Source organism: Anolis sagrei, chromosome 3, assembly GCF_037176765.1.
Source record: "Anolis sagrei isolate rAnoSag1 chromosome 3, rAnoSag1.mat, whole genome shotgun sequence".
Lineage (NCBI taxonomy): Eukaryota > Metazoa > Chordata > Lepidosauria > Squamata > Dactyloidae > Anolis > Anolis sagrei.
In genome coordinates, this window is record NC_090023.1 from 166,695,666 (window position 1) to 166,721,771 (window position 26,106).

The window sequence follows — 26,106 nt, forward strand, 5'->3', positions numbered from 1 at the left end:
AAGAGAGGAGATTCCATCTGAACATGAGGAAGAACTTCCTGACTGTGAGAGCCGTTCAGCAGTGGAACTCTCTGCCCCGGAGTGTGGTGGAGGCTCCTTCTTTGGAAACTTTTAAACAGAGGCTGGATGGCCATCTGTCAGGGGTGATTTGAATGCAATATTCCTGCTTCTTGGCAGGGGGGTTGGACAGGATGGCCCATGAGGTCTCTTCCAACTCTTTGATTCTATTTATTTATTTATTTACTTTGCTTGTATACCGCAATTTCTCAGCCTTGTAGGCGACTCAACGCGGTTTACAACAAGAGCAAAAGTCAATCCAATAGCATACAAAATTTAAAAACCATTAACAGCATAATGGTCGCCGTTTTAGGCTGAGATATTAGCGGTATACAAGTGTACTAAATAAATAATATTATAAACAAAATGACACATCAATAACAACACATTAACGTCTCGTCACTAGAATCATGATCCAATTCGTCTTCCATAATTCCATTTCCTATATTCATCATGTACATTGCATTGTTTATGATTCTATGAACTGTGAATCCCAGTTATTACAACTCCCAAATGTCAAGGTCTATTTTCCCTAGACTCCATCTGTGTTCATATTTTGGCGTATTGAGTGCTTGTGAATCAACCTTGGTCCACATGGAAGGAGAATGAATAACTGTGAATTATGACCAGGAATGTTTTGACGACGTGGCTATGTAAGTGTGATGATGACAATGTTGTATTGTAATATGTTTTTAATTGTGTAATGATGATGCATTGTGTGGTTTGTATTTTTGTATATGAACACATGTTGCGTTGCTGTGGCCGTCTGTTGATCTGGAAAATAAAGTAATGGGAAAGTATTGGTTTCTAATATATGTAATGTCTTTCTGCTTGTGGGTAAACAGTATTTCTTGCTGTTTGTCAGTGTTGATGTGGAGTGTGTCTGGTTTGCCTACTCTGGAACATCCAAGATATAACTGTCCTTCAGGGGTCCCTTTCAAATCTATAATTCTATATCAGTGTGTGTGTGAACCATATCTATCTATATCTATGGCAGGATGGCTCTTTGTCAGGAGGGCTTTGATTACGTTTTCTTGCCCTGGTGAAGGGAGTTGGACTGAATGGCCTTGAGTATTTTCTGTTGGTCATGGGGGGTTCTGTGTGGGAAGTTTGGCCCAATTATGTCGTTGGTGGGGTTCAGAACGCTCTTGGATTTTAGGTGAACTATAAATCCCAGCAACTACCACTACCAAATTACAAAATTTTTTTTTGAGTGAAGGACATACATTGGGTTGTTAGGTGTATGCTGTCCAAATTTGGTGTCAATTCGTCCAGTGGTTTTTGAGTTCTGTTAATCCCACAAAAGAACATATAGAAGATTGAGCCACAAGTCCCAAATGTCACGGTCTATTTCCCCCAAACTCCATCTGTGTTCATATTTGGGCATATTGAGTTCTTGTGGCAAGTTTGGTCCAGATCCATCATTGTTTGAGTCCACAGTGCTCTCTGGATGTAGGTGAACTACAACTCCCAAACTCAAGGTCAATACCCACCAAACCCTTCCAATATTTTTTGTTGGTCATGGGAGTTCTGTGTGCCAAGTTTGGTTCAATTCCATCATTGGTGGAGTTCAGAATGCTCTTTGGTTGTAGGTGAACTATAAATCCCAGCAACTACCACTACCAAATTACAAAATAATTTTTTTGAGTGAAGGACATACATTGGGTTGTTAGGTGTATGGTGTCCAAATTTGGTGTCAATTCGTCCAGTGGTTTTTGAGTTCTGTTAATCCCACAAAAGAACATATAGAAGATTGAGCCATGGCAGTTAGCTGGGGCCAAGCTGCCTTTCATCCACAGTACAGATGCAGGCAGAGGAGAAGGGATGCTCAGCTTCCCTGGCCTGGCCTGGCCTGTCTCGGCCCCGCCTCCTTTCCCTGGGCGCGAGGGGGCGTGGGCGCGTGTCCGTGGGCGCCGGCCTGATTTACGGCTTTGCTGAAAACCGCTTCTTCGCCCCTGCTCCCCCCCCCTCCCCTTTGCAGGAAAAGCAGCAGAAGCAGGAGGAAGAAGAAGCGCAGGGTGGCAGTCTTCATAGCAGCAGCAGCAGCAACAAGTCAGGTAAGGCATCACTGCAATCCGGAGCAAGGAGAAGGAGGTGGGTGGCAAAAAGGAAAAAAGCCTGGGATGTGGGTAAGGAGGCAGAGGTTGGCTTGAAGGAAGCCCATCTGCAGGAGGGACCACATCTCTCCATCTCCCTACAGAGCATCCTGCATCCCAGCGTTTTCAGGAAGGACCACATCTCTCCATCCATCCTCCATCCCCTAGTGTTCCTTTTGATCTTGAATGGATCTCTCTCTATATACACACACCTATACATATATACCATTACAGTTATTGTTTGTATGTATCTCCCCCCCCCCCCCCCCCCACTGCCTGCCTCTCTTCCTCCCTTCTGCAGATCTCTCCCTTTCACCTTGCTGGCTGCACTCCCTTTCCCCATGCTGTGGATGATGGAGTTGATTTGTCACAGCGGAGGCGGACACAGCAGCCCCGATAGGCCACCAATATGACACCAAAGAAAAAAGGGAAACCTCTGGGCATCAAGCGATTGGGTCTCTCTTCTGCTTTGCAGAATTCTATATATCGTACATATATGTATATGTATATATTGTATATTCTATATATACATATATATATGTATATTCTATATATTCTATATTGTAATATTACAATATAATGGTATGGTGCAATATAGTAATATATACTGATATTGTACTTTGCTAATAATATAATATATTGTATGAAAATATATATTGTAAGCCGCTCTGAGTCCCCTTCAGGGTGAGAAGGGCGGCATATAAGTGCCGTAAATAAATAAATAATAAATATAAATAAATTCTGTGGCCCTCGGGGGTGATGCTCGTTTATTAATCCCCCCCCCCCGCACCACCACCCACTGCCTAATTAATGGTGGTGATCATTCACACCTCCTTCTTTTAAAATCATTGTTACTATTTTTCTATTTATTTCTACCCTCTTTTATTTATTTATTTATTTATTTATGGTATTTCTACCCTTTCACTTCTCTACCGCCGAGGGAGGGGGGGGGGGCTCAGGGTGGCTTACAATAGGCACCGATATCATCATCATCATTTAATAACTTATTAATCGCCCTCCATCCGAGAACGCTCCAGGCGATTTACAGCTAAATTACAAAAGATAAAATACATACATACAAAAATTAAAAATCAACAGAGATCGAATGCTCTAGTAAAATGCCAGGTCTTAAGTGCGAGAGTAAAAGGCCCTAAGTCACGCATAGCTCTTATGTAGGGCGGCAAGGAATTCCACAAGGCAGGGGCAGAAATAGATACATAACAATTTTTGATGACGAGACGACAGTGAATGGGTATTGTAGTAACTGTTTATTAATTGTGTAATGTGTTAGGTTGTTAACTGTTTCTATACTGTAGCACTGAATTTTTGCTGTTCGTATTTGTTGTGAACCGCTGTGAGTCGCCTTCGGGCTGAGAACAGCGGTATATAAGTAAGGTAAATAAATAAATAAATAAATAAACAATCACAATAATGCAACCACAATCTATATAAATAAAAATGTAATGTTGGTTTATGGGATTAACAGAACTCAAAAACCACTGGACGAATTGACACCAAATTTGGACAGCATACATCTAACAACCCAATGTATGTCCACTAAAAAAAAATTGATTTTGTCATTTGGGAGTTGTAGTTGCTGGGATGTATAGTTCACCTACAATCAAAGAGCATTCTGAACCCCACCAACGATGGGAATTGAACCAAACTTGGCACACAGAACTCCCATGCTCAACAGAAAATACTGGAAGGGTTTGGTGGGCACTGACCTTGAGTTTTGGAGTTGTAGATCACCTACATCAAGAGAGAGCACTGTGGACACAAACAATGATACATCTGGACCAAACTTGGCATAAATCCTCAATATGCCCAAATGTCAACACTGGTGGAGTTTGGGGAAAATAGACTTTGATGTTTGGGAGTTGTAGTTGCTGGGATGTATAGTTCACCTACAATCAAATAGCATTCTGAACCCCACCAACGATGGAATTGAACCAAACTTGGCACAAAGATCTCCCATCCTCAACAGAAAATACTGGAAGGGTTTGGTGGGCAGTGTCCTTTGGTTTTGGAGTTGTAGTTCACCTACATCCACTGTGGACTCAAACAATGATGGATCTGGACCAAACTCTACAAGAATACTCAATATGCCCAAACGTGAACACTGGTGGAGTTTGGGGAAAATAGAATCTTGACATTTGGGAGTTGTATTTGCTGGGATTTATAGTTCACCAACAATCACAGAGCATTCTGAACCCCACCAACAATAGACTTGGGCCAAACCTCCCATACAGAACCCCCATGTGGGCCACAGCAATGCGTGCCAGGGGACGGCTAGTTGAGCATAAATCATAATTAAAACAATACATATAACAATGTATATGTTGATGTATATGTATATGTCCATCAATGTATATGTTGATGTATATGTATATGTCCATCTAAAGTGCTGTTGGAAAGCCTGGTCCCAAAACCACAATTTTAATTTCTTCCTAAAAGCCAGGAGGGAAGAAGCCGATCTTGTTTCATTTGGGAATGTGTTCTATCGGCAGGGGGCCACAGCCGAGAAGGCCCTGTCTCTCGTCCCCACCAGACGCATCTGTGATGTTGACGGGAGCGAGAGCAGGGCCTCCCCGGATGATCTTCGATTACGAGGTGGGGAGTAGGGGTGGATGCGTTTGGACAAGTAAGCTGGGTCAAAACCGTATAGAGCTTTATAAGTCAAAACCAGCACTTTGAATTTGAGACCCTTCCACAAAGCTGCATAAAATCCACACTGAACTGGCAGTGTGGCCTCAGATAACCCAGTTCAAAGAAGATATTGTGGATTATCTGCCTTGATAATTCTGGGTTATATGGCTGGGTGGAAGGGCCCTGAAACAAGACTCGAAATAGGCTTTGTAGGTACAGTGCAGAAATAGCCTCAAAATTACTTGTGGGAAGATTTGTTCACCCTCCTTGGTGAAATCAACCAAACTCACATCCAGATGGTTTTCTGCCAAGTGTTTGACCCTTTTTTTGCTTGCATGATGCTCGTTTTCCATCTGGGAGTGGTGGCACTGGAGTGAAGCACCGTCAGATCCTGTTTATTTGAATGGGGAGAATCCAGCACCCTTGGAAAGAGATTCATTTTGGGCTGAGTCATGCTCAAAATCCTTGAAACATGCCAGGGGCATGAGATCATGTGGCATAAGATCCAGCTGCCTAATTGGAGTCCCTGTAGTTGTCCAACCAATGTGTATCCCATCTTTCCAGCACTTAGATTGGCAAGCGGAGGCTGGATCTACACTGTCCTATATCCCAGGATCTGATCCTGAGATAGCTCTGATTTGTACTGGATTGTATGAGTCTGCACTGTCAGATAATCTGGGATCAGATCCTGGGACAGTGTAGATCTAGCCTGAGGAATCATTTTCAGATCCTGATGCAGAATCTCAAGCATTTCCTTTATTACTATTCATTACAATCTGAGTGTGTATGTGTGTGTCCATTCAGGTAACCTGTCAACTTCTGGTGACCCCATGAATTTCATAGGATTTTCTTAGGCAAGAAATAGACGTGTTCCCCATCTCTCAAATTCTTCCTCTCAAATACAGCCTAGTGTTTCTCAACCTTCCTAATGCCGCGACCCCTTAATACAGTTCCTCATGTTGTGGTGACCCCCAACCATAACATTATTTTGCTGCTACCTCATAACTGCCATGTTGCTACTGTTATGAAAAATAATGAAAAATATCTAATATGCAGGATGTATTTTCATTCACTGGACCAAATTTGGCACAAATACTTGATACACCCAAATTAGAATACTGGTGGGATTAGGAGAGGGGAGTTAATTTTGTAATTTGGGAGTTGTAGTTGCTGGGATTTATAGTTCACCTACAATCAAAGAGCATTCTGAACTCCACTAACGATGGAATTGAACCAAACTTGGCACACAGAACTCCCATGGCCAACAGAAAATGCTGGAAGGGTTTGGTGGGCATTGACCTTGAGATTTGGGGTTGTAGTTCACCTACATCCAGAGAGCACTATGGATTCAAACAAAAATGGATCTGAACCAAACTTCGCACAAATACTCAATATGCCCAAATGTGAACACTGGTGGGGTTTGGGGAAAATATACCTTGACATTAGGGAGTTGTAGTTACTGGGATGTATAGTTCACCTACAATCAAAGAGCATTCTGAACCTCACCAATGATAGAATTGGGCCAAACGCCCCACACAGAACCCCCATGACCAACAGAAAATACTATGCTTTCTGTTGGTCTTTGGCGACCCCTCTGACACCCCCTCACGACCCCTCTGGGGTCTTGACCCCCAGGTTGAGAAACACCGGCTAGTGTATCTTGGCACAGCAATGATTCGTTGGTGGTTTCCTTTTCAAATATCAACCAGTGTGATTCTTATTAGTTTTCAAGATCTGGTGCCTTTGGCTATTTAGGCCTCATAACACTTATATCCCAATCCTTTGGGAAAGTCTGAGCAGTATCTATGAGCTTTTCTCCCCAGCACTGGCTTGGCTAAACCTGCATACCTTTAACCGCAGAAAAAAATATTTTTAGACTCTAACTGAGCCCAGATTATTTTTCAAAATAGAAATTAGCACACAAAGAGAATCATTAAATTACAGTATAAAGAGGAAGGACTGTTACCTTAAATGTACCACATCATTCGAGCTGTGCATTTGGTTTTGTAAAGAATGTGTATTCTGTCCAGATAATTTTTAACTGCATGCCTTTGCTCCTCCCACTCAATTTTCCCAGTATGCCTTCTGTTGAAAGTGTTTTAAATATTTAAAAACAAAAATTTGTACAAATGTGTTAGATTATTTCTAAATATAGTTATTAGTGCTGAGCTAGGCTGTTGCAATCCATGGTTCCTCAATGCACGGTTCCTCGGAGGAAAGAGCCCATGAGCTCAGTTCCAGCTGCATTTAAGAAGGAATGAGAAGCTGCAGCTCTCCAAGATATTGCTGGAATGTAGCTCCCATCAACCCTTAGCATTGGCTATGTGTATTGTTGCTAGCAAGGTTATACAATACCTGGAGGGCCACAGTGGTGTTTTCTTCTCAAATGTAAATGCAGTAGGTTCTCCACTTGTGTGGAAGTGGACAATTGAGTCACCCTGGAGAACCTATCAGTTCCGAGAGAGGACACATTACTAAAATTTCCAAGTTTCCAAAATGTGAACCTCATTTTTATAGCTGACACACAAAACTTAGCCATGTTATAAGCCAGGGGTCCTCAGACTTTTTAAACAGAGGGCCAGGTCACAGTCCCTCAAACTGTTGGAGGGCCGGATTTTAATTTGGGAAAAAAAACCCATGGATGAATTCCTATGCACATTGCGCATATTTTATTTGTAGTGCAAAAAACACTTAAAAATACAATAATTAAAATGAAGTACAATTTTAACAAATATAAACTTATTAGTATTTCAGTGGGAAGTATGGGCCTGCTTTTAGTTGATGAGATAGGATTGTTGTTGTTGTCGTTGTTGTTGTGGGCTTTCAAATCATTTCAGACTTAGTTTGACCCTGAGCAACGGCTGGGTAAATGACCTTGGAGGGCCGTATCCAGTCTCTGGGCCTTAGTTAGAGGACCCCTGCTATAAGCAAACAATTGATACCTGTAACCAACAGTATAAGAAAATATATATATATAGTTTTTCCAAGATATAAACTGGACATATTAGGAATTTAATATTGATTTTTCTGTATCTTCCACATTGCTAAAATTCAATGTCATTGTCATATCTATTTGAACCTGACTTTTATTTATTTATTTATTTATTTATTTATTTGGGGTTCTTGTACCCCGCCCTTCTCACCCCGTAGGGGACCCAGGGCGGCTTACAACAGCAAAGGCACGCTTAGATGCCTGCCACACAAAACAATCATCACAGAAGTACAACAATTCATAGTTACCACAATTCAAGCCATTATCCCAATAAAATCAATAAAAAATTGATAAAATCAATAAAATCAATACAAACCTAATTCTTCCTCCTACCCTATCAGTGTACACTAACTCATAGATCTGTTTTTGATTCCACTTCAACAATCCTGCTGATCTTGCACATCTGATTGTCTTATTTAATTGTCTTATTTAATTGCCTGGTTGCCCAAAGGCCTGGTTCCGCAACCATGTCTTCACCCTCCTCCTGAAGGAGAGGAGAGATGGTGATGTTCTGATTTCCCCTGGGAGTGAGTTCCACAGGTGAGGGGCCACCACTGAGAAGGCCCTGCTTCTCGTCCCCACCAGCCTCACTTGTGGTGGGGTCAAGAGCAGGGCCTCCCCAGATGATCTCAGACTCCGAGGTGGGACGTAAAGGGAGGTATGTTCGGACAGATACACTGGACCGGAGCCATACAGGGTTTTGTAGGTTAAAACCAGCACCTTGAATTGTGCTCGGAATTGAACCGGCAGCCAGTGGAGCTGGCATAGCAGGGGGGTGGTGTGCTCCCTGTATGTCGCTCCCAGGACAGGAACCAAAAGCAGTTCACAGCATTAAAAACTGTACAATTTTAAAACTTTCAAAATATTTAAAATGGATTTAAATATTACAATTATCAAAGTAATGATTACAACAAATTAAAAAATGTTAAAAACCATTCCTAGACCCATGCAGCACTTCTTGATCTGTTCTTAAAAACTTTATTTTTAAAAGCCTTCTTCAATTAAAAACCTTACTATTCAACATGTGCTGCGCCCCTTGTATTCTTGTCTCCAAATCCAATAGAAATCACTGAGCCAGAGATGGGACTGGATTGGAATGTATATAGATTTCATTTACATATGCAGCTGACTGCAACTGCAAAACATTAACTTTTCAAACTAAGGAATTCAGTATCTTTTTTCTTTTTTCACATTTTTTTCAATACAAAGCACTGTCTGTAACCTGATGCTTCCAGGTATGATGGAGCACAGTTTACACTAGTGAATTCTATATTTTGACTATATTTGAACCAGAAACATGCACTGGAAGAGACCAACAAACACTTTCAAGTGGGAATATTTTCCCCAGGTTATCAATGCAACTCATTTCTATATACAATACATGCCCCCACCCACCCCTATCAACACATTTAGTATCCACCGTAGCACTTAGGCGCCTTATACACTGTCATATAATCCAGATTATCAAATCAGATAATCCACATTATTTGCTTTGAACTGGATTATATCAGTCTACACTGCCATATAATCCAGTTCAAAGCAGATATCTGGATTTTATATGGCAGTGTAGAAGGGGTCTAAGTGATATGATGGATAATAATCTGTTAATGGGGGCAGGGGGCATGTATTATATATAGAAATGTGTCATATTGATAACATAGGGTATCAGGGGAAGGCTGAATACACATATGGAGAGGAGGAGGAGGACTTCAATACTTCAGTCCACTGGAATGCTGGTGAATCCATTTGCACTATATGACAGCTATGATACATCTTGCATCTATCTATATATAAATTCTCTGTGTATAACGAGTACCTTAAAAACAAAAGAACCAATGAACGAAATCACACCAAATTTGGCAACAAAATGTCTCACAACACAAGGAGTGACCATCACTCAAAAAATTACGATTTTGTCATTTGGGAGTTGTAGTTGCTGGGATTTATAGTTCGCCTATAATCAAAGAGCATTCTGAACTCCAGCAACAATGGAATTGAACCAAACTTACCACACAGGACTCCCTTGACCAACAGAATACACTAGATGGTTTGGTGGGCATTGACCTTGAGTTTTGGAGTTGTAGTTCACCTACATCCAGAGAGCACTGTGGACTCAAACAGTGATGGATCTGGACCAAACTTGGCACCAATACTCAATATGCCCAAATCTAAATACAGATGGAGTTTGGGGGAAATAGACCTTGACATTTGGGAGTTGTAGTTACTGGGATTTATAGTTCACTTACAATCAAGGAGCATTCTGAAACCCACCACCGACACAGAACCCTCATGACCAACAGTGTGTTTTTGGTGGTCTTTGTGAATCTTCTGACCCCCCCCCCCCCCGGGTCTTGACTTCCCAGGTTGAGAAATGCTGCCTTAAGGCCATCCAGTCCAACTCCCTTCACCAGGGCAAGAAAACATAACCAAAGCCCTCCTGACAAAGGGCCATCCAGCCATTCACACACACAGTCAAGGGGCATATACATATGTATATGACAGATGCAGTATCAAAGATTTGAAAGGGACTCTAAAGAAGGACAATGATATGTTGCATGTTCCAGAGTAGGAAAACCAGACAATCTCTACAACAACACTGGCAAAGAAACAGCAAGAAATACCGTTTACCCACAAGACATTACATATATTAGAAAACAATACTTTCCCATTACTTTATTTTCCAGATCACCAGACTGGGCCACAGCAACGCGTAGCAGGGGACCGCTAGCTTTTAATAAACACCTGTGTCAGCCATTTCAAATGCAGTTCATTTTAACTGCTTTTAATGATATATGTTTAATGTTCACTCATGTCTTAGTTTATTGTCTAACTTGGTTTATTGCTACCTATTTATTTATTTATTTCCTATATTTATATCCCGCCCTTCTCCCCCCGAAGGGGGACTCATGGCAGCCTAACAAAAGCATCATAAGATGCTACCTAATCCCCATTTCAACATTTAATTTTTTTATTATATGTTTACTGTTATTCTTGTGCATTATTTTGTATTATTCTGATGTTATTTGTACTTTGTAAGGCATTGAATATTTGCTTGTTTCTGTGTGTAAACCATCCTGAGTCCCTTTTGGGAGAGAGGGCGGTCTAGAAATAAAGTTTATTGTTACTTGGCCACGGTGGTCCATGCTCTCATTACATCTAGGTTAGACTACTGCAATGCACTCTACGTTGGGTTGCCTTTGAAGACTGCTCGGAGGCTTCAAATAGTCCAACGAGAGGCAGCCAGGTTAATAACTGGGGCAGCATACAGGGAGCACATAACTCCCATGTTACATCAGCTCCACTGGCTGCCAGTTTGCTACCGGGCACAATTCAAAGTGCTGGCTTTGGCCTATGAAGCCCCAAACAACCCCGGGCCAAATTACCTGTCCGAACGCATCTCCCCCTATGTACCATCGCGGAGATTAAGATCTTCCGGGGAGGCCCTGCTTTCCGTCCCCCCATTGTCACAGGTGCGATTGGTGGGGATGAGAGACAGGGGCTTCTCGGTGATTGCTCCCCGGCTATGGAACCCCCTTCCTGGTGAGATCAGGTCGGCCCCCTCCCTCCTGTCCTTTAGAAGGATGGTAAAAACTTGGCTGTGGGACCAAGCTTTGAATTTTTGCCGTGTATATGCTGTGTTCTGCCCTGAGTCCCCTTCGGGGTGAGAAGGGCGGAATAGAAATGTTTTAAATAAATAAATAAACAAATAAATAAATATGTATTTATCTTTTGAAACTAACCTGAGAAACCTGGTCTTATTTCCCTTTCGTCCAGGACTTGGAAAGTAATGCAACAGAACACTTTTGAAGAAAGCAGATACCCCTGGCAGGAGTCCTTTGAAAATGTCAGTGTCTGCATGCCATTTCGCTGCCCGCGATGCGGGGACCACACCCGATTCCGGACCCTGTCGTCCCTAAGAGCCCATTTGGAATTCAACCATAGTTACGAAGACAGGAGCCTTCTGACAAAATGCAACCTCTTCTCATCTATCCAAGATGCAGACCTGATCTCTTCCCCCGAGCCCTTCATGCATGCAATGCTGGGAGACAACACCAACATCATGAAACCAAAGACATCCTATCTGAACTTCTGCGACACGGGACGAGAGAGCTCCAAGAACAGGAAGCCCCTGGAGGTGGAAGCCGAAAGACCTGCGTCTTATGGGTCCAATTACACATCAGGGGAATCCATCGATGAGCCCATTTCTAAGCCAGGCTTGGCAACCACAGACTCCAAAGCCTCCTTTGAGGCCCACGTCAGAGAGAAGTTTAACAGGATGGTGGAAGCAGTTGACAAAACCATTGAGAAGAGGATCGACAAGCTCACCAAAGAGCTGTCCCAAAAGACTGCCGAGCTCTTGGAAGTACGGGCGGCTTTTGTGCAGCTTTCACAGAAGAAGCAGGAAGTTCAGAAGCGGGAGATGGCCCTCAACAGACAGGTGGATGTCGCAGTGGAGATGATAGCAGTGCTGAAGCAACGGCTGACGGAGTCCGAGGAAGAGCTGCACAGGAAAGAAGAGTATGTACATTATTATATGACATTATAGTGTCCATTTTCTATACAGTAGGGCTTACCTTGGCATGGTCTAGTTCAGTCTTCCCCAACATTTTGCTCTCCAGGTATGTTGGGCTGTAACTACTAACATCTCAGATAATGGGAGTTTTACTGAAGAGGGGGATTTTATCCAGCACACCTAGTAGGAGAAAACCAGTGCTTCTTGCCATTCTAGTGTCACACTGCTGTCTGTCCCACTAATATAACATATGGTACAACATGTATACTTATTTCTACAGTACAACCCCTGTATCTGCACGGTATACTGTCCAAGATCTTTCCTGCCATTATCTTGAAACTACAGATAATACCAAACCCTATGTTTTGACTATACTTAGTATCATAGAATCACAGAGTTGGAAGAGACCTCATGGGCCATCCAGTGCAACCCCCTGCCAAGAAGCAGAAAAACACATTTAAAGCAGCCCCAACAGAAGGCCATCCAACCTCTGCTTAAAACCCTCCAAAGAAGGAGCCTCCACCACACTCTGGGGCAGAGAATTCCACTGCTGAACAGCTCTCACAGTCAGGAAGTTCTTCCTCATGTTGAGGTGGAATTTCCTTTCCTGTAGTTTGAAGCCATTGCTCTGCGTCCTTTTCTCCAGAGCAGCAGAAAGGCTTGAAGTGTAACATAGAATAATAATATTTATTTATTTATATATTATTTGAACTTATATGCCGCCACTCCCCTGGGGCTCGGAGCGGCTTACAAGAATAGCTAAAATCTAACAAAATTTAAAAGCAATTTAAAACAATTTTAAAAACAGCAGTATCAAACATTAAAAGCAATAATAATAATAATACTTTATTTATACCCCGCTACCATCTCCCCAAGGGACTCGGAGCAGCTTACATGAGGCCAAGCCCAAAAACACATCAAAACAACAAGCAATAATAAAACAATAATAGTAACCAAAATAAACAGTACAATCAATATAAATCACAAATAGACAATAACACACAAAAATTTAAAACTTATGACTGGGCCAGATGTAATAGTTAAAAACTTTCAAAAATAGATGCTGGACATGAGCAGAGGGTGTATCTATTGGGAGGATTTTAAATCAAGGTAGGAACAACCCAACAGGTAATTAAAGTGCTTCTCAGAGTATTTGCCAGAGATTGTTTCCTTTATTCAGGGAAGGCACATTGGAACAGCCACGTTTTCAGGCTCCTCCTAAAGACTGCCAATGTGGGGGCTTGTCTGATGTCCTTGGGAAGTGAGTTCCAGAGTCGAGGGGCAACCATGGAGAAGGCCCTCTCTCTCGTCCCCACCAATTGCGCCTGCGAGGGAGGTGGGAGCGAGAGCAGGGCCTCCCCAGATGAACGAAGAGATTGTGTGGGTTCGTACACAGAAATGCGGTCACGCAGGTAGGCAGGTCCCAAACCGTTTGATTTGAATGCAGTATTCCTGCTTCTTGGCAGGGGGTTGGACTGGATTGCCCATGAGGTCTCTTCCAACTCTTTGATTCTATGATCTAAGTGGGCAACACTCTGCACCAACCCTGGGGCAGCTTCACTTACTTCCTCTGTCCATCTTCAGTAGAAGGGTAGAGTCCTGATCAGTAGGACCAAACCAAGTTCAGGCCCACTGAATCATAGAATGATAGAGTTGGAAGAGATCTCATGGGCCATCCAGTCCAACCCCCTGCCAAGAAGCAGGAATATTGCATTCAAAGCATTCCTGACAGATGGCCATCTAGCCTCTGTTTAAAAGCTTCCAAAGAAGGAGCCTCCACCACACCCTGGGGCAGAGAGTTCCACTGCTGAACAGCTCTCACAGTCAGGAAGTTCTTCCTAATGTTCAGATGGAATCTCGTTTCTTGTAGTTTGAAGCCATTTTTCCGAGTCCTAGTCTCCAGGGAAGCAGAAACAAGCCTGCTCCCTCCTCCCTGTAACTTCCTCTCACATATTTATACATGGCTATCATATCTCCTCTCAGCCTTCTCTTCTTCAGGCTAAACATGATCAGCTCCTTCATAGGGCTTGCTCTCCAGACCCTTGATCATGAATGGCAACCCTTATGTTGATAGTCATTGCAGCAGACACAGAGCTCCAAGGAGTTCCTAGCTGCCACTGACATCTTTGTCCTGCATGACCCAGGGAGGGAGAGCATCTCCTTCCCCATCCTCTCTCCCTCTCAATGTTATGTAGATGCCCCTGCAGACTACAGTAGTGTGCCCAGGGATGACCAAGAGCTCTTTGCTGTTCCATGGCCACCTCAACAATGGCAACAGGGGACTACCAAGGTAGGTAGCATCTTCCAATCCCAGTAGCATGGAGCCTGGAGAAAGCAGGATGGATGGCTGAACAGGTGGGGGGAGTTCCAATTCAGAACGAGACCAATTGTATATGGATGTTCCAGAGCTTTGGGAAAGTTCCAGAGTATGTCCTGAACTTAGCCTAACATATGGTTATCATATCTGAAGTGAACCCAGGGTACAGTTGTAATGTATTAAAAAAAACCACTTTAAAAACTTGGGATTGTATTAAATGTCCTTTGACCAGTAGCTGTAAGTGTTGCTATAAGAAGGTCCTCCATGATGCATGTGGCAGGGCTCAGACAGCATTGTAATATGTGGGCTGTGGTTTGATCTTGTCCACACTTTCATGTCGTGGACTCGACTTTGTTGCCCCAATTCTTTAGGTTAGCTCTGCATCTCGTGGTGCCAGAGCACAGTCTGTTCAGCACCTTCCAAGTCATCCAGTCTTCTGTATGCCCAGGAGGGACTCTCTTATTTGATACCAGCCACTGATTGAGGCTCTAAGTTTTAGCCTGTCACTTTTGGATTCTCGCTTGCTGTGGTGTTCCTGTGAGCATCTCTGTAGATCTTAGGAAACTATTAGTTAATTTAAGGTGTTGGCATGCTGGCTGATATCCGAACAGGGGCTGGAGATGTCACTGCCTTGGAGATGTCACTGCCTTGGTCCTTGCATTATTTGCTGCAGATGTCAGGTGGTGCAATACCGGCTTTATTTATTTATCGTGTCAGGAGCAACCAGACAGTTGTATTACATTTTTAACAAAACAAACAAACAGACAAAGCACAAAGTTTGCAAGTTTGGTAGTTGATTAAATGTCCTTTGACCAGTATCTGGCCACTTGGAGTGCCTCTGGTGTTTCCGCAGACAGGTCCTCCATTGTGCATGTAGCAGGGCTCAGGTTGCATTGCAGCAGGCAGTCAGTGGTTTGCTCTTCTCCACACTCGTATGTCGTGGATTCCACTTTGTAGCCTCATTTCTTAAGGTTGGCTCTGCATCTCGTGGTGCCAGAGCGCAGTCTGTTCAGCGCCTTCCAAGTTGCTCAATTTTCTGTGTGCCCAGGGGGGAGTCTCTCATTTGGTATCAGTCACTGATTGAGGTTCAGGGTTTGAGCCTGCCACTTTTAGACTCTCGCTTGCTGGGGTGTTCTAGCAAGTGTCTCTGTAGATCTTAGAAAACTATTTCTTGATTTAAGTCGTTGATGTGCTGGCTGATACCCAAACAAGGGATGAGCTGGAAATGTTACTGCCTTGGTCCTTTCACTATTGGCTGCTACTTCCCGGCGGATGTCAGGTGGTGCAATACCGGCTAGACAGTGTAATTTCTCTAGTAGTGTAGGGCACAGACACCCCGTGATAATGCGGCATGTCTCATTAAGAGCCACATCCACTGTTTTAGCGTGGTGAGATGTTTTCTACACTGGGCATGCATACTCAGCAGCAGAGTATAGCAGAGCATAGCGCAAGGGCAGATGTCTTCACCGTGTCTCGTTGTGATCCCCAGGTTGTGCCAGTCAGCTTTCGTATGATATTGTTTCTAGCACCCACTTTTTGCTTGATGTTCAGGCAGTGCTTCTTGTAGGTCAGGGAATGGTCCAGAGTGACTCCCAGGTATTTGGGTGCGCTGCAATGCTCCAGTGCGCTGCAATGATCCAGGTAATCCTCAGAGCTTGGGATGCTTGTCTGTTCTTAAGGTGGAAAGCACATGTCTGTGTTTTAGATGGATTAGGGATCAGCTGGTTTTCCCTGTAATAGGCAGTAAGAACACCTAGAGTTTCGGAGAGCTTCTGTTCAACCATCTCAAAGCTCCCTGCTTGAGCAGTAATGGCACGATCATCAGCATAGATTAAGCTCTCTGTCCCTTCTGGCAGTGGCTGGTCATTTGTGTAAAATTTTGAACATTGATGGAGCAGGCACACTCCCCTGAGGCAGGCCGTTCTTCTGTTTCTGCCATCTGCTTCTCTGGCCCTGGGACTCAACAAAAAAGCTCCTGTTTTGTAGCAGGTTTCCTATGAGGCAGGTGATGTTATACATTTTTCTCAGGAGGCAGTGGTTTACAGTATCATAAGCTGCTGACAGGTCTATGAAGACAGCTCTGCAATACTGGCTAAACAGTATAATTTCTCCAGTAGTGTAGGGCGTAGACAGCCTGTGATCATGCGGCATGTCTCATTAAGAGCCACATCCACTGTTTTAGCATGGTGAGATGTGTTCCACACTGGGCATGCATACTCAGCAACAGAGTAGCAAAGCACATACGGTAAAACTCCATTAAGCAGCCTTGTCTTGCATTGGGAGTGAGAAGAGTCTGTGCATCTTGTGTGTGGACACCACTAGGCCAATTCTTGCCCACCACAGTTTACACATACCAGTGTAGTTATGCACTCATACCACTGAGTAGAGAGAAAGGTGGAGAGGAACAGTGTGGGGTGGTGATGATGATTTTGAGTTAAAAATATCCCTACTTTTTCTGTCTTTGGCATCATTCCCTTTGTATGACTATCCAACAATTCTGCCACACAAAAGACATACTGTTTGATGCCTAGGAAAAGTACAATTCCAGCTGGACATACAATTTTGAAGTGTCCCACCTGCCCTCTTCCCAGCCAAGCAAGGATGCCTTTTGAAAGCTTGTTCCTTTTACTGATCCTGCTATCAGTGTTCCCTAAGATACTTAGCACAGCCTCTGTTTCTTTGTGAAATGACTCAGGATTGTGCTAAGACACAAAAGAGACATGCACAAGAAGTGGAAAAAGGGAGAAATCACCAAAGAAGAATTCAAACAAATAGCCAACACCTGTAGGGAAAAGGTCCGCAAGGCTAAAGCAAAAAACGAGCTCAGACTTGCCAGGGACATTAAAAACAATAAAAAGGGCTTCTATTCTTATGTCAGTAGAAAAAGGAAAAACAAGGAGGCGATAGGACCTCTTCGAGGAGAAGATGGGGCAATGCTGACAGGGGATAGGGAAAAGGCAGAACTACTTAATGCCTTCTTTGCCTCGGTCTTCTCACAAAAAGAGAGTCTTCAACCTCAGCAAGATGGAGTGGATGAGGGATTGGAGGACATCCAACCCCAAATTGGGAAAGAAGTCGTCCAGGAATACCTGGCCGCTCTTAATGAGTTCAAGTCCCCAGGGCCAGATCAACTACACCCCAGAGTATTGAAGGAACTAGCGGAAGTCATTTCGGAACCATTGGCAACCATCTTTGAGAGTTCTTGGAGAACGGGAGAAGTTCCAGCAGATTGGAGGAGGGCCAATGTGGTCCCAATCTTCAAGAAGGGAAAAAAGGATGACCCAAACAACTACCGTCCGGTCAGCCTCACGTCGATACCGGGCAAGATTCTGGAAAAGATTGTTAAGGAAGCGGTCTGCAAACACTTAGAAACAAATGCAGTCATCGCTAATAGTCAACATGGATTTATCAAAAACAAGTCATGCCAGACTAATCTGATCTCTTTTTTCGATAGAGCTACAAGCTGAGTAGATGCAGGGAATGCCGTGGATGTAGCGTACCTGGATTTCAGTAAGGCCTTCAACAAGGTCCCCCATGACCTTCTGGCAAGGAAACTAGTCCAATGTGGGCTAGGCAAAACTACGGTGAGGTGGATCTGTAATTGGTTAAGTGGACGAACACAGAGAGTGCTCACTAATGCTTCCTCTTCATCTTGGAAAGAAGTGACGAGCGGAGTGCCGCAGGGTTCCGTCCTGGGCCCGGTCTTGTTCAACATCTTTATTAATGACTTAGATGAAGGGCTAGAAGGCATGATCATCAAGTTTGCAGACGACACCAAATTGGGAGGGATAGCCAATAGTCCAGAGGACAGGAGCAGAATTCAAAACGATCTTGACAAATTAGAGAGATGGGCCAAAACTAACAAAATGAAGTTCAACAGTGACAAATGCAAGATACTCCACTTTGGCAGGAAAAACAAAATGCAAAGATACAGAATGGGGGACAATGCCTGGCTCAAGAGCAGTGCGTGTGAAAAAGATCTTGGAGTCCTCGTGGACAACAAGTTAAACATGAGCCAACAATGTGATGTGGCGGCAAAAAAAGCCAATGGGATTTTGGCCTGCATCAATAGGAGCATAGTGTCTAGATCTAAGGAAGTAATGCTACCCCTCTATTCTGCTTTGGTTAGACCACATCTGGAATATTGTGTCCAATTCTGGGCACCACAATTCAAGAGAGATATTGACAAGCTGGAATGTGTCCAGAGGAGGGCGACTAAAATGATCAAGGGTCTGGAGAACAAGCCCTATGAGGAGCGGCTTAGGGAACTGGGCATGTTTAGCCTGAAGAAGAGAAGGCTGAGAGGAGATATGATAGCCATATATAAATATGTGAGAGGAAGCCACAGGGAGGAGGGAGCAAGCTTGTTTTCTGCTTCCTTGGAGACTAGGACGCGGAACAATGGCTTCAAACTACAAGAGAAGCGATTCCATCTGAACATTAGGAAGAACTTCCTGACTGTGAGAGCCGTTCAGCAGTGGAACTCTCTGCCCCGGAGTGTGGTGGAGGCTCCTTCTTTGGAAGCTTTTAAGCAGAGGCTGGATGGCCATCTGTCAGGGGTGATTTGAATGCAATATTCCTGCTTCTTGGCAGGGGGATGGCCCATGAGGTCTCTTCCAACTCTTTGATTCTATGATTCTATGATTCTATGAAATACTCAGTGCCAAGGCCACATTTCTAACCTGCCCTCTCAACCCCCTAGGGGGGGACTCAGGGCAGCTTACACCATCGATGCCACAAGATAATACAAATATAAACAAATATAACAGTAAATAGAACATTAAGTTAAAAACACATTAAAAATATTGTCACCAATCCATGGGTAGACCTTTTTGTCATGGGCCCACCTTTTCCCCTCATGCCAAGTGCACCTCCATTTCAGGATCTATTTCCTTTCTCCCTTTGGTGTAAATCCCTTGATTGTAGTGGAGAAGAAAGCGTGCATCCAGGTGTTCAAATTCAGTTCCAAGGATTATCTAAAACATTCTGATTTATTAGACAGCACTTTTCCACAGTCCATTTCAAAGAGTGAGGCTTTTAGTCCCTCATAACATCCATTGGGATTAATTGTATCTGTGAATATGGCTGTAGGAGCTAAATTCTGCGCTGCTGCGCTTTGGTTTTAGGACTAGAGGTAAAGATATAAATGTCTTGCTTCCATTATCCCTCCCTTCTGTCAGTTCAGCAGTGAGTTGGAAACGAAACCTCAGGCTTGGAAAGAATCATAATTTAGTTTCCTGCCGCTTTCCATGCTAAATTCTGAAACAATTTTTGGCAGTTCCTGCTTGTCTAAAAATACTTTAGTGTTGTATTCATTAAAAATGTAATAATTGCTGATACATTATTTATATGTGAACTACTTAAGAACTGCAATCCTCCTGCTGCCCAAACCTGCTCACACCAGTGGAAGACATCTCAAGCAAATGACTTACAGATTGCAATCTTGACAATACTCAATATTCCCAGTTATTAAATATATTTTAATACCTTGTCATGTGTTAATTAAAAGCATAGTGCTACTATTAAAAAAAATAAATGGGTAATACAATAACTCAGTTTAGAGAAGCAATGCTAAACAGACTTTACGGTGAGGCAAGTCCCATTGGCATTAGTACAAAGATTAGGATTATTTTAGGTAGGTGAGCTTTCCAGCTCAGGAAGGAGGTCATAAATCAGAGATGCACTTCCAAATATGGAAGTACAACAGTAAGAACTGAAATATTGTACAGTAGGCCCTTAGTATCAGCTGGAATTTGGTTCCAGGACCCTCCAAAATCCATGTATGTTCTAGTCCCATTATGTACAGTACAGGTTTCTGCAGGGGGCCTTGAGAGTAAGAAATCAAAGCACTTCTCTTCTCCGAGAATGCTGTTGTTACCAAAAGCCAAATGAACTGTGTACTGTGAATGTTATTGATTCCCTTGAGCATTTGGGTACCTGTCTTGTGCTTTCCAAACACTGCGCTGGTGCTTAGGAACCAGTCTCTGTGAAGAAATCCACAGAGAATCTGAGCTCTACTTGCAAAGGCAATTACAATGTCCAATAATGCATTGTAGATTCAAGTTGAAACCATACTCTCGTTTTATGAAATTTTTTAGAAGGACAAGAGGAAGGAAAAACTGATGTCATAAAATATTTTAATTAAGTGCAAAGTAGAAACTAAAGAGAGCGAGCTAATAAATGGGATTGAGTGCAATGGAAGCAATTTCTGTTATAGCAGTTAGCCCTCTGAATCCACAGATTTTATATCCACCCATTCCACCATCCATGGATAGGAAGGAAGGAAGGAAGGAAGGAAGTCTAAAAAGCAAAGCTTAATTTAGCCTCTCTCTATATAAAAATGCTCTGTGCGTAATGAGTACCTTACAAACAAAAGAACCAATGAATGAAACTTAACATCAAATTTAGCAACAAAACATCTCACAACACAAGGAGTGACCATCACTCAAAAATTATGATTTTGTCATTTGAGATTTGTAGTTGCTGGGATTTATAGTTCACCTATAATCAAAGAGTATTCTGAACTCCACCAACTATGAAATAGAACCAAACTTGGAACACAGGACTCCCCTGACCAACAGAACACACTAGAAAAGTTTGGTGGGTTTTGTTTCGGGGGGGGGGGGGGGCTGAGTCTGAGTGAAAGAGGATCTACCCTAGCAAACCTTTTGTATTGTTACCCCAGTACCCCCATGCATATGGGATATATTGAGCATGGTGATCAGATCATGATATGAATAAACATAACAGTTTAAATAATGTACCAGTAAGGCCTTCTCGTGGACCACCATGAGAATTTCGGGGTGGGGGGGGGAAGGGGTGAGTATTGAACTTGAGTTTTGGAGTTGTAGTTCACCTACATCTAGAGAGAACTGTGGACTCAAACAATGATGGATCTGGACCTAATTTGGCACAAATACGCCATATGCCCAAATATAATCACAGATGGAGTTTGGGGGAAATAGACCTTGACATTTGGGAGTTGTAGTTACTGGGATTTATAGTTCACCTACAATCAAGGAGCATTCTGAACCCTACCAATGACAGAACTGGGGCAAACTTCCCACACAGAACCCCCATGACCAACAGAAAATACTTAAGGCCATCGAGTCCAACTCCCTTCACCAGGGCAAGAAAATGTAATCAGAGCCCTCCTGACAAAGAGCCATCCAGCCATAGATACAGATAGATATATATTATTCACACACACATATGTATATGACAGATATAGTATAGATTTGAAAGGGACCCCTAAAGAAGGACAATTATATGTTGCATGTTCCAAAGTAGGCAAACCAGACAATCTCTACATCGACACTGACAAAGAAACAACAAGAAATACTTTTAACCCACAAGCATTACATACAGTATATTAGAAACCAACACTTTCTCATTACTTTATTTTCCAGATCATGAGACTGGGCCACAGCAACGCGTGGCAGGGGACTGCTAGTTTTATATAAAGGACACCATTTTATTATGCCATTGTATGTGATCGGACTTGAGCGTTCACAAATTTTGATATCCACAGGGGATCCTGTGTTTTTTTTATCTTTGTCATTTGTAGAGAAGTAGTTACGTTTAATCACTTCCTGGAGGAAGCTGCTGAAAAGGAATTTCACGGCAAAGCTCGGCTCCAGCGCTTCATTGAAAATCTGCTGCAGCGAGTGGATCTGGCAGAGAAGCAGTTAGAATACTATCAGAATCAGCAAATCATGGGCAACTACAGTGACGTCAATGAGCAAGTGGTAAGCAGGGAAGAAGTCGTTTTTGTGACCTCATGTTATTTAAATAGGAAGTGTTCTTTTAGGGGGTATCTACAGTAACCATTAAATGCAGTTTCTTTTTTTTTATTTATTAAATGATTTTTTATTAGAAGATTTTCATTACATTACATTACATACATTACAAACATACAAGACAAACTGATTACATTACACAGTAAACAATGACTTCCAGTGACTTTGATTTGTTTACTTTAACGTTCCACATCAATGGGTTTTCCTGTTGTCAATGTCATCACTGTCGACTGTTGGCAAATACAGATTCACTGAGTTACCTCAGATGTAGAAAGAAAAATAAAACAAAAAAGCATTCTACAAGTCCAAGTTTACTGTATCCCACTCTCTAATCATTCCCTACTATAGTGAATTTCACAAGAAAGGGGGGATGGAGAGGGGACGCGGGGTGGGAAAAGGGGAAGTGAAAGGGAGTGGGGGAGAGGGATAGGATGTGCAACGTGACTCATACATCCATACGTCCATTGAACTTCCCAACAGTCCGGGGGGTATCTTCAAACTTGTTTGTTATTTTAGACATTTTGTGTCATTGCAGTCGTCAATCTTCCAAGCCTCGTACCTTTAAATTTTTCTTTTCTTTAAGATAGTTTCTGAGTGGGCTCCAGTCTATTTTTTTCTTTTCATTAGTATTGTCTAGTATATTAGATAGTGTATCTAAGTCCATAAAATCCCTTATCTTAAGGATCCAAGCCTCCATAGAAGGCAGTTCCCTCAATTTCCATTTGCTCGCTATAACGGTTCGTGCTGCCGCTGAGAGATGAAACAATAGTCTCTCCTTATTTTTCCCCATCTCGAAGTCCAATAAATGCAGGAGGTAGTACTCCGCCTTTAGATCAAACTTTATTTGTATAATCCCCTGTACATATCGGTGGACCTCCTTCCAAAAGAATTTGATTTTTTTGCAGTCCCACCAACAATGCATGAATGTGCCTATTTTAGTGCCACATTTCCAACATAAATTACTCACTCCCCGGTTATATTTGGCTAGTCTTGAAGGTGTGAGGTACCATCGTGTAAACATCTTGTACCAACTCTCTTTAATAATTACTGCTTTAAAGCATTAAATGCAGTTTCAAAACAGTATTGAAGAAAGTGGTTTCACTATGCAGAGGATTACATAGGAAACCCTGGAACCTGTTACTTGGTAGAATCCCTCATTGAGTTCAGTAGGGCGCCTTCCACACTGTCATATAAAATCCAGGGATTTTATGGCAATCTAGACTGCCATAATGGGATTATATGGCAATGTAACTCAAAAAATCCAGTTCAAAAGACATAATGTAGATTATCTGCTTTGATAATGTGAATTATATGGCAGTATAGATGGGGCCTAGGATTTAATGCAGAGTAGACATGTCCAGAACTGTATTATAGATAAAATATGAAAAAATATAGTGGCCAGAATCTTTAGGATACACCAATGTGTATCCTAAAGTTACACACTTGCTATTCTCAAGTATTTATGATCCCTATGCAGCTCCTAGTTTAGGGCCTGTGTAGGGCAACAGCAGCTGTGATTTGCAGGGATCTGTTCTCCTGTCAGTCTGAAAAGAGTTGGCTGGCATTCCCCATTCCGGGCCCTTCCACACAGCCATATAACCCTAGAATATCAAGGCAGATAATACACAATATCTGCTTTGAACTGGAATATCTGAGTCCACACTGCCTATAATCCAGTTCAGTGTGGATTGTAAACAGCTGTGTGGAACGGGCCTCACTTGCTTATACTTGCAATCTCCTGCACAGCAGGAATTGTAACAGGCTCATTTTTTGCATCTCACACTGGAGATTGCTCATGAAAGGGAGTAGGAACATCAACTGCTTCCCAAATGGCAAGGTAACAGATCTACATTGATCACAACAGCCGCTTTCGAATCAGTGGGGATTGGAGGAGTTCGTACAGGATTCGCTGCATAGCACTCTAACTATACTGCTTGTCCATTTTTACCTTCTGTAAAGGATTCTGGATAGTATTTGTTCCTGTCAATCTGAACACTTATGTTTTTGTTTGTTTGTTTGTTTGCTTTAGATTACAGATATGTCATCGAGTAAGAAGCCCAGATGTCTGTATGTATATCATTTCCTATCTTTTATATCAGGGATGGAAATCATGTGGCTCTCAGGCCTCTTCTACACTGCCGTATAAAATCCAAATTATCTGCTTTGAGCTGGATTATATAGCAGTGTAGATCCATATAATCCAGTTCAAAGTAGATAATATGGATTATCTGATTTGATAATCTGGATTATATGGCAATGTAGAAGGAGCCTCTGTTTGCTGGATGCAAACTCTCAGCTGTTTTCTACTATTGACATTCCTGTATGGGTCTGCTGTTCTCATAGTCCAATGACATTTTGAAGGCTGCACATTCCCTTCCCTATTTTATACAAATTAATGTTATGATTAGAGCTTGGGAGTCAATAAATATCTTTTCCTCATTGTAATCGGATAATTACTGTATTTGAAATTAATTCCTTTCCTCTAATAACTAAGTGATGACACAACAGTGTTTGTGCAACTTAGGGCCCAATATCCCAGAGTATCGAGGCACAAAATCCCACAATATCTGCTTTTAATCTGAGTCCACACTCAGAAAATGTAGGATTCCTGTCTCGATATCCTGGAATATAGGGGTGTGTGGAAGGGCCCATAATGAAGAGTAACTCAACAACCCATCAGATGTAACCAACTCCTGACTGCCCTTGCCATAATATTAACACTAATAAACATAGACAATAAAACTCCACTATAATTAGCTTTTCCATTACATATGGCAGTGTAGACTCATATAATTTTCTTGCTCGGGCATTAACAAAGGAAGAGTAGATTTGTTCCCTCCCTATTCCTTGATCAGCCTTCCAACGCACCATCTTGAGGGCTGGCTGTTGGCCAGCTTTCCAACGCGCTGGCCTTATCGCCCTCCAACGCGCTACCGCCATCTTGAGGCTTGGTCTGCTTGTCCAGGACTTGGTCAGCCCTCTTAACATCTAAGTATATGACCTTTAGCAGGCCTGGAAGTGTTTTACCCTGCAGGACAATTAGAAAACAGAACCAACACTAGCCGCTGGCTACGACTATCTTTCCACCACCTTATTGAAAACTGCCGCCATTGCATGTGATCTCTAACATCTCACTTGCCAACCATCAATTTCCGGAGTATTGTGTTGACCATCTTCTGGCCCCAGCATTTTGGCATTTGGGCATCTCGTTGCTTCCAATTTCAGATAGAATCTTAGATAGACTGTGTTGACCATCGTTTTTAATTCCGTCTGTTTGACTTTTGATTGTGTGGACCATCCTTGTTTATTGCTAATTGCTAATTAATTCAACTCCATGACCAGTTGGTTACCTTGTGCACTTTACTAATTGTTGATCTTGCACTTTATGCCACTAGCACTTTAAACGACTTTTCGGTGCATTTAGCCAACTACAGCACTTTAATCTTGATTGTATAGCTAGTACCGATGCAGGCCTCCATGACGCATTTTAATTAACACCTTGGGTTATTAAGCCATCGCATTTATATTGTTGTTCTATTATATTGTGTTAAAACACCATCAGTAATTTAACAGCGTAATCCCTGCTCTAACTGTGTGTAACTTCTACCACCCATGTTTCCATCTGCTCCTTGGCAGCTGTTGACTTGGTTGCTAATTTTATATGTGGGTAAGGATAAATGGAA

The 26,106-nt window shown here is 42.5% G+C and overlaps 1 protein-coding gene across 1 annotated transcript in view; it reads left to right on the top strand.

Moving 5' to 3' along the window:
* Positions 1-2,008: 2,008 nt before the first annotated feature.
* The window catches only part of ZNF365 (zinc finger protein 365), a 41,258-nt gene continuing 17,160 nt past the window's right edge, over positions 2,009-26,106 (top strand). Inside the window, exons 1-4 of the mRNA XM_060768936.2 lie at positions 2,009-2,114; positions 11,569-12,312; positions 22,192-22,372; positions 24,453-24,490. Of these exons, the coding sequence (XP_060624919.2) occupies positions 11,582-12,312; positions 22,192-22,372; positions 24,453-24,490 (950 nt within the window). The 5' untranslated portion in view covers positions 2,009-2,114; positions 11,569-11,581. The remainder of the gene's footprint in view (positions 2,115-11,568; positions 12,313-22,191; positions 22,373-24,452; positions 24,491-26,106) is intronic.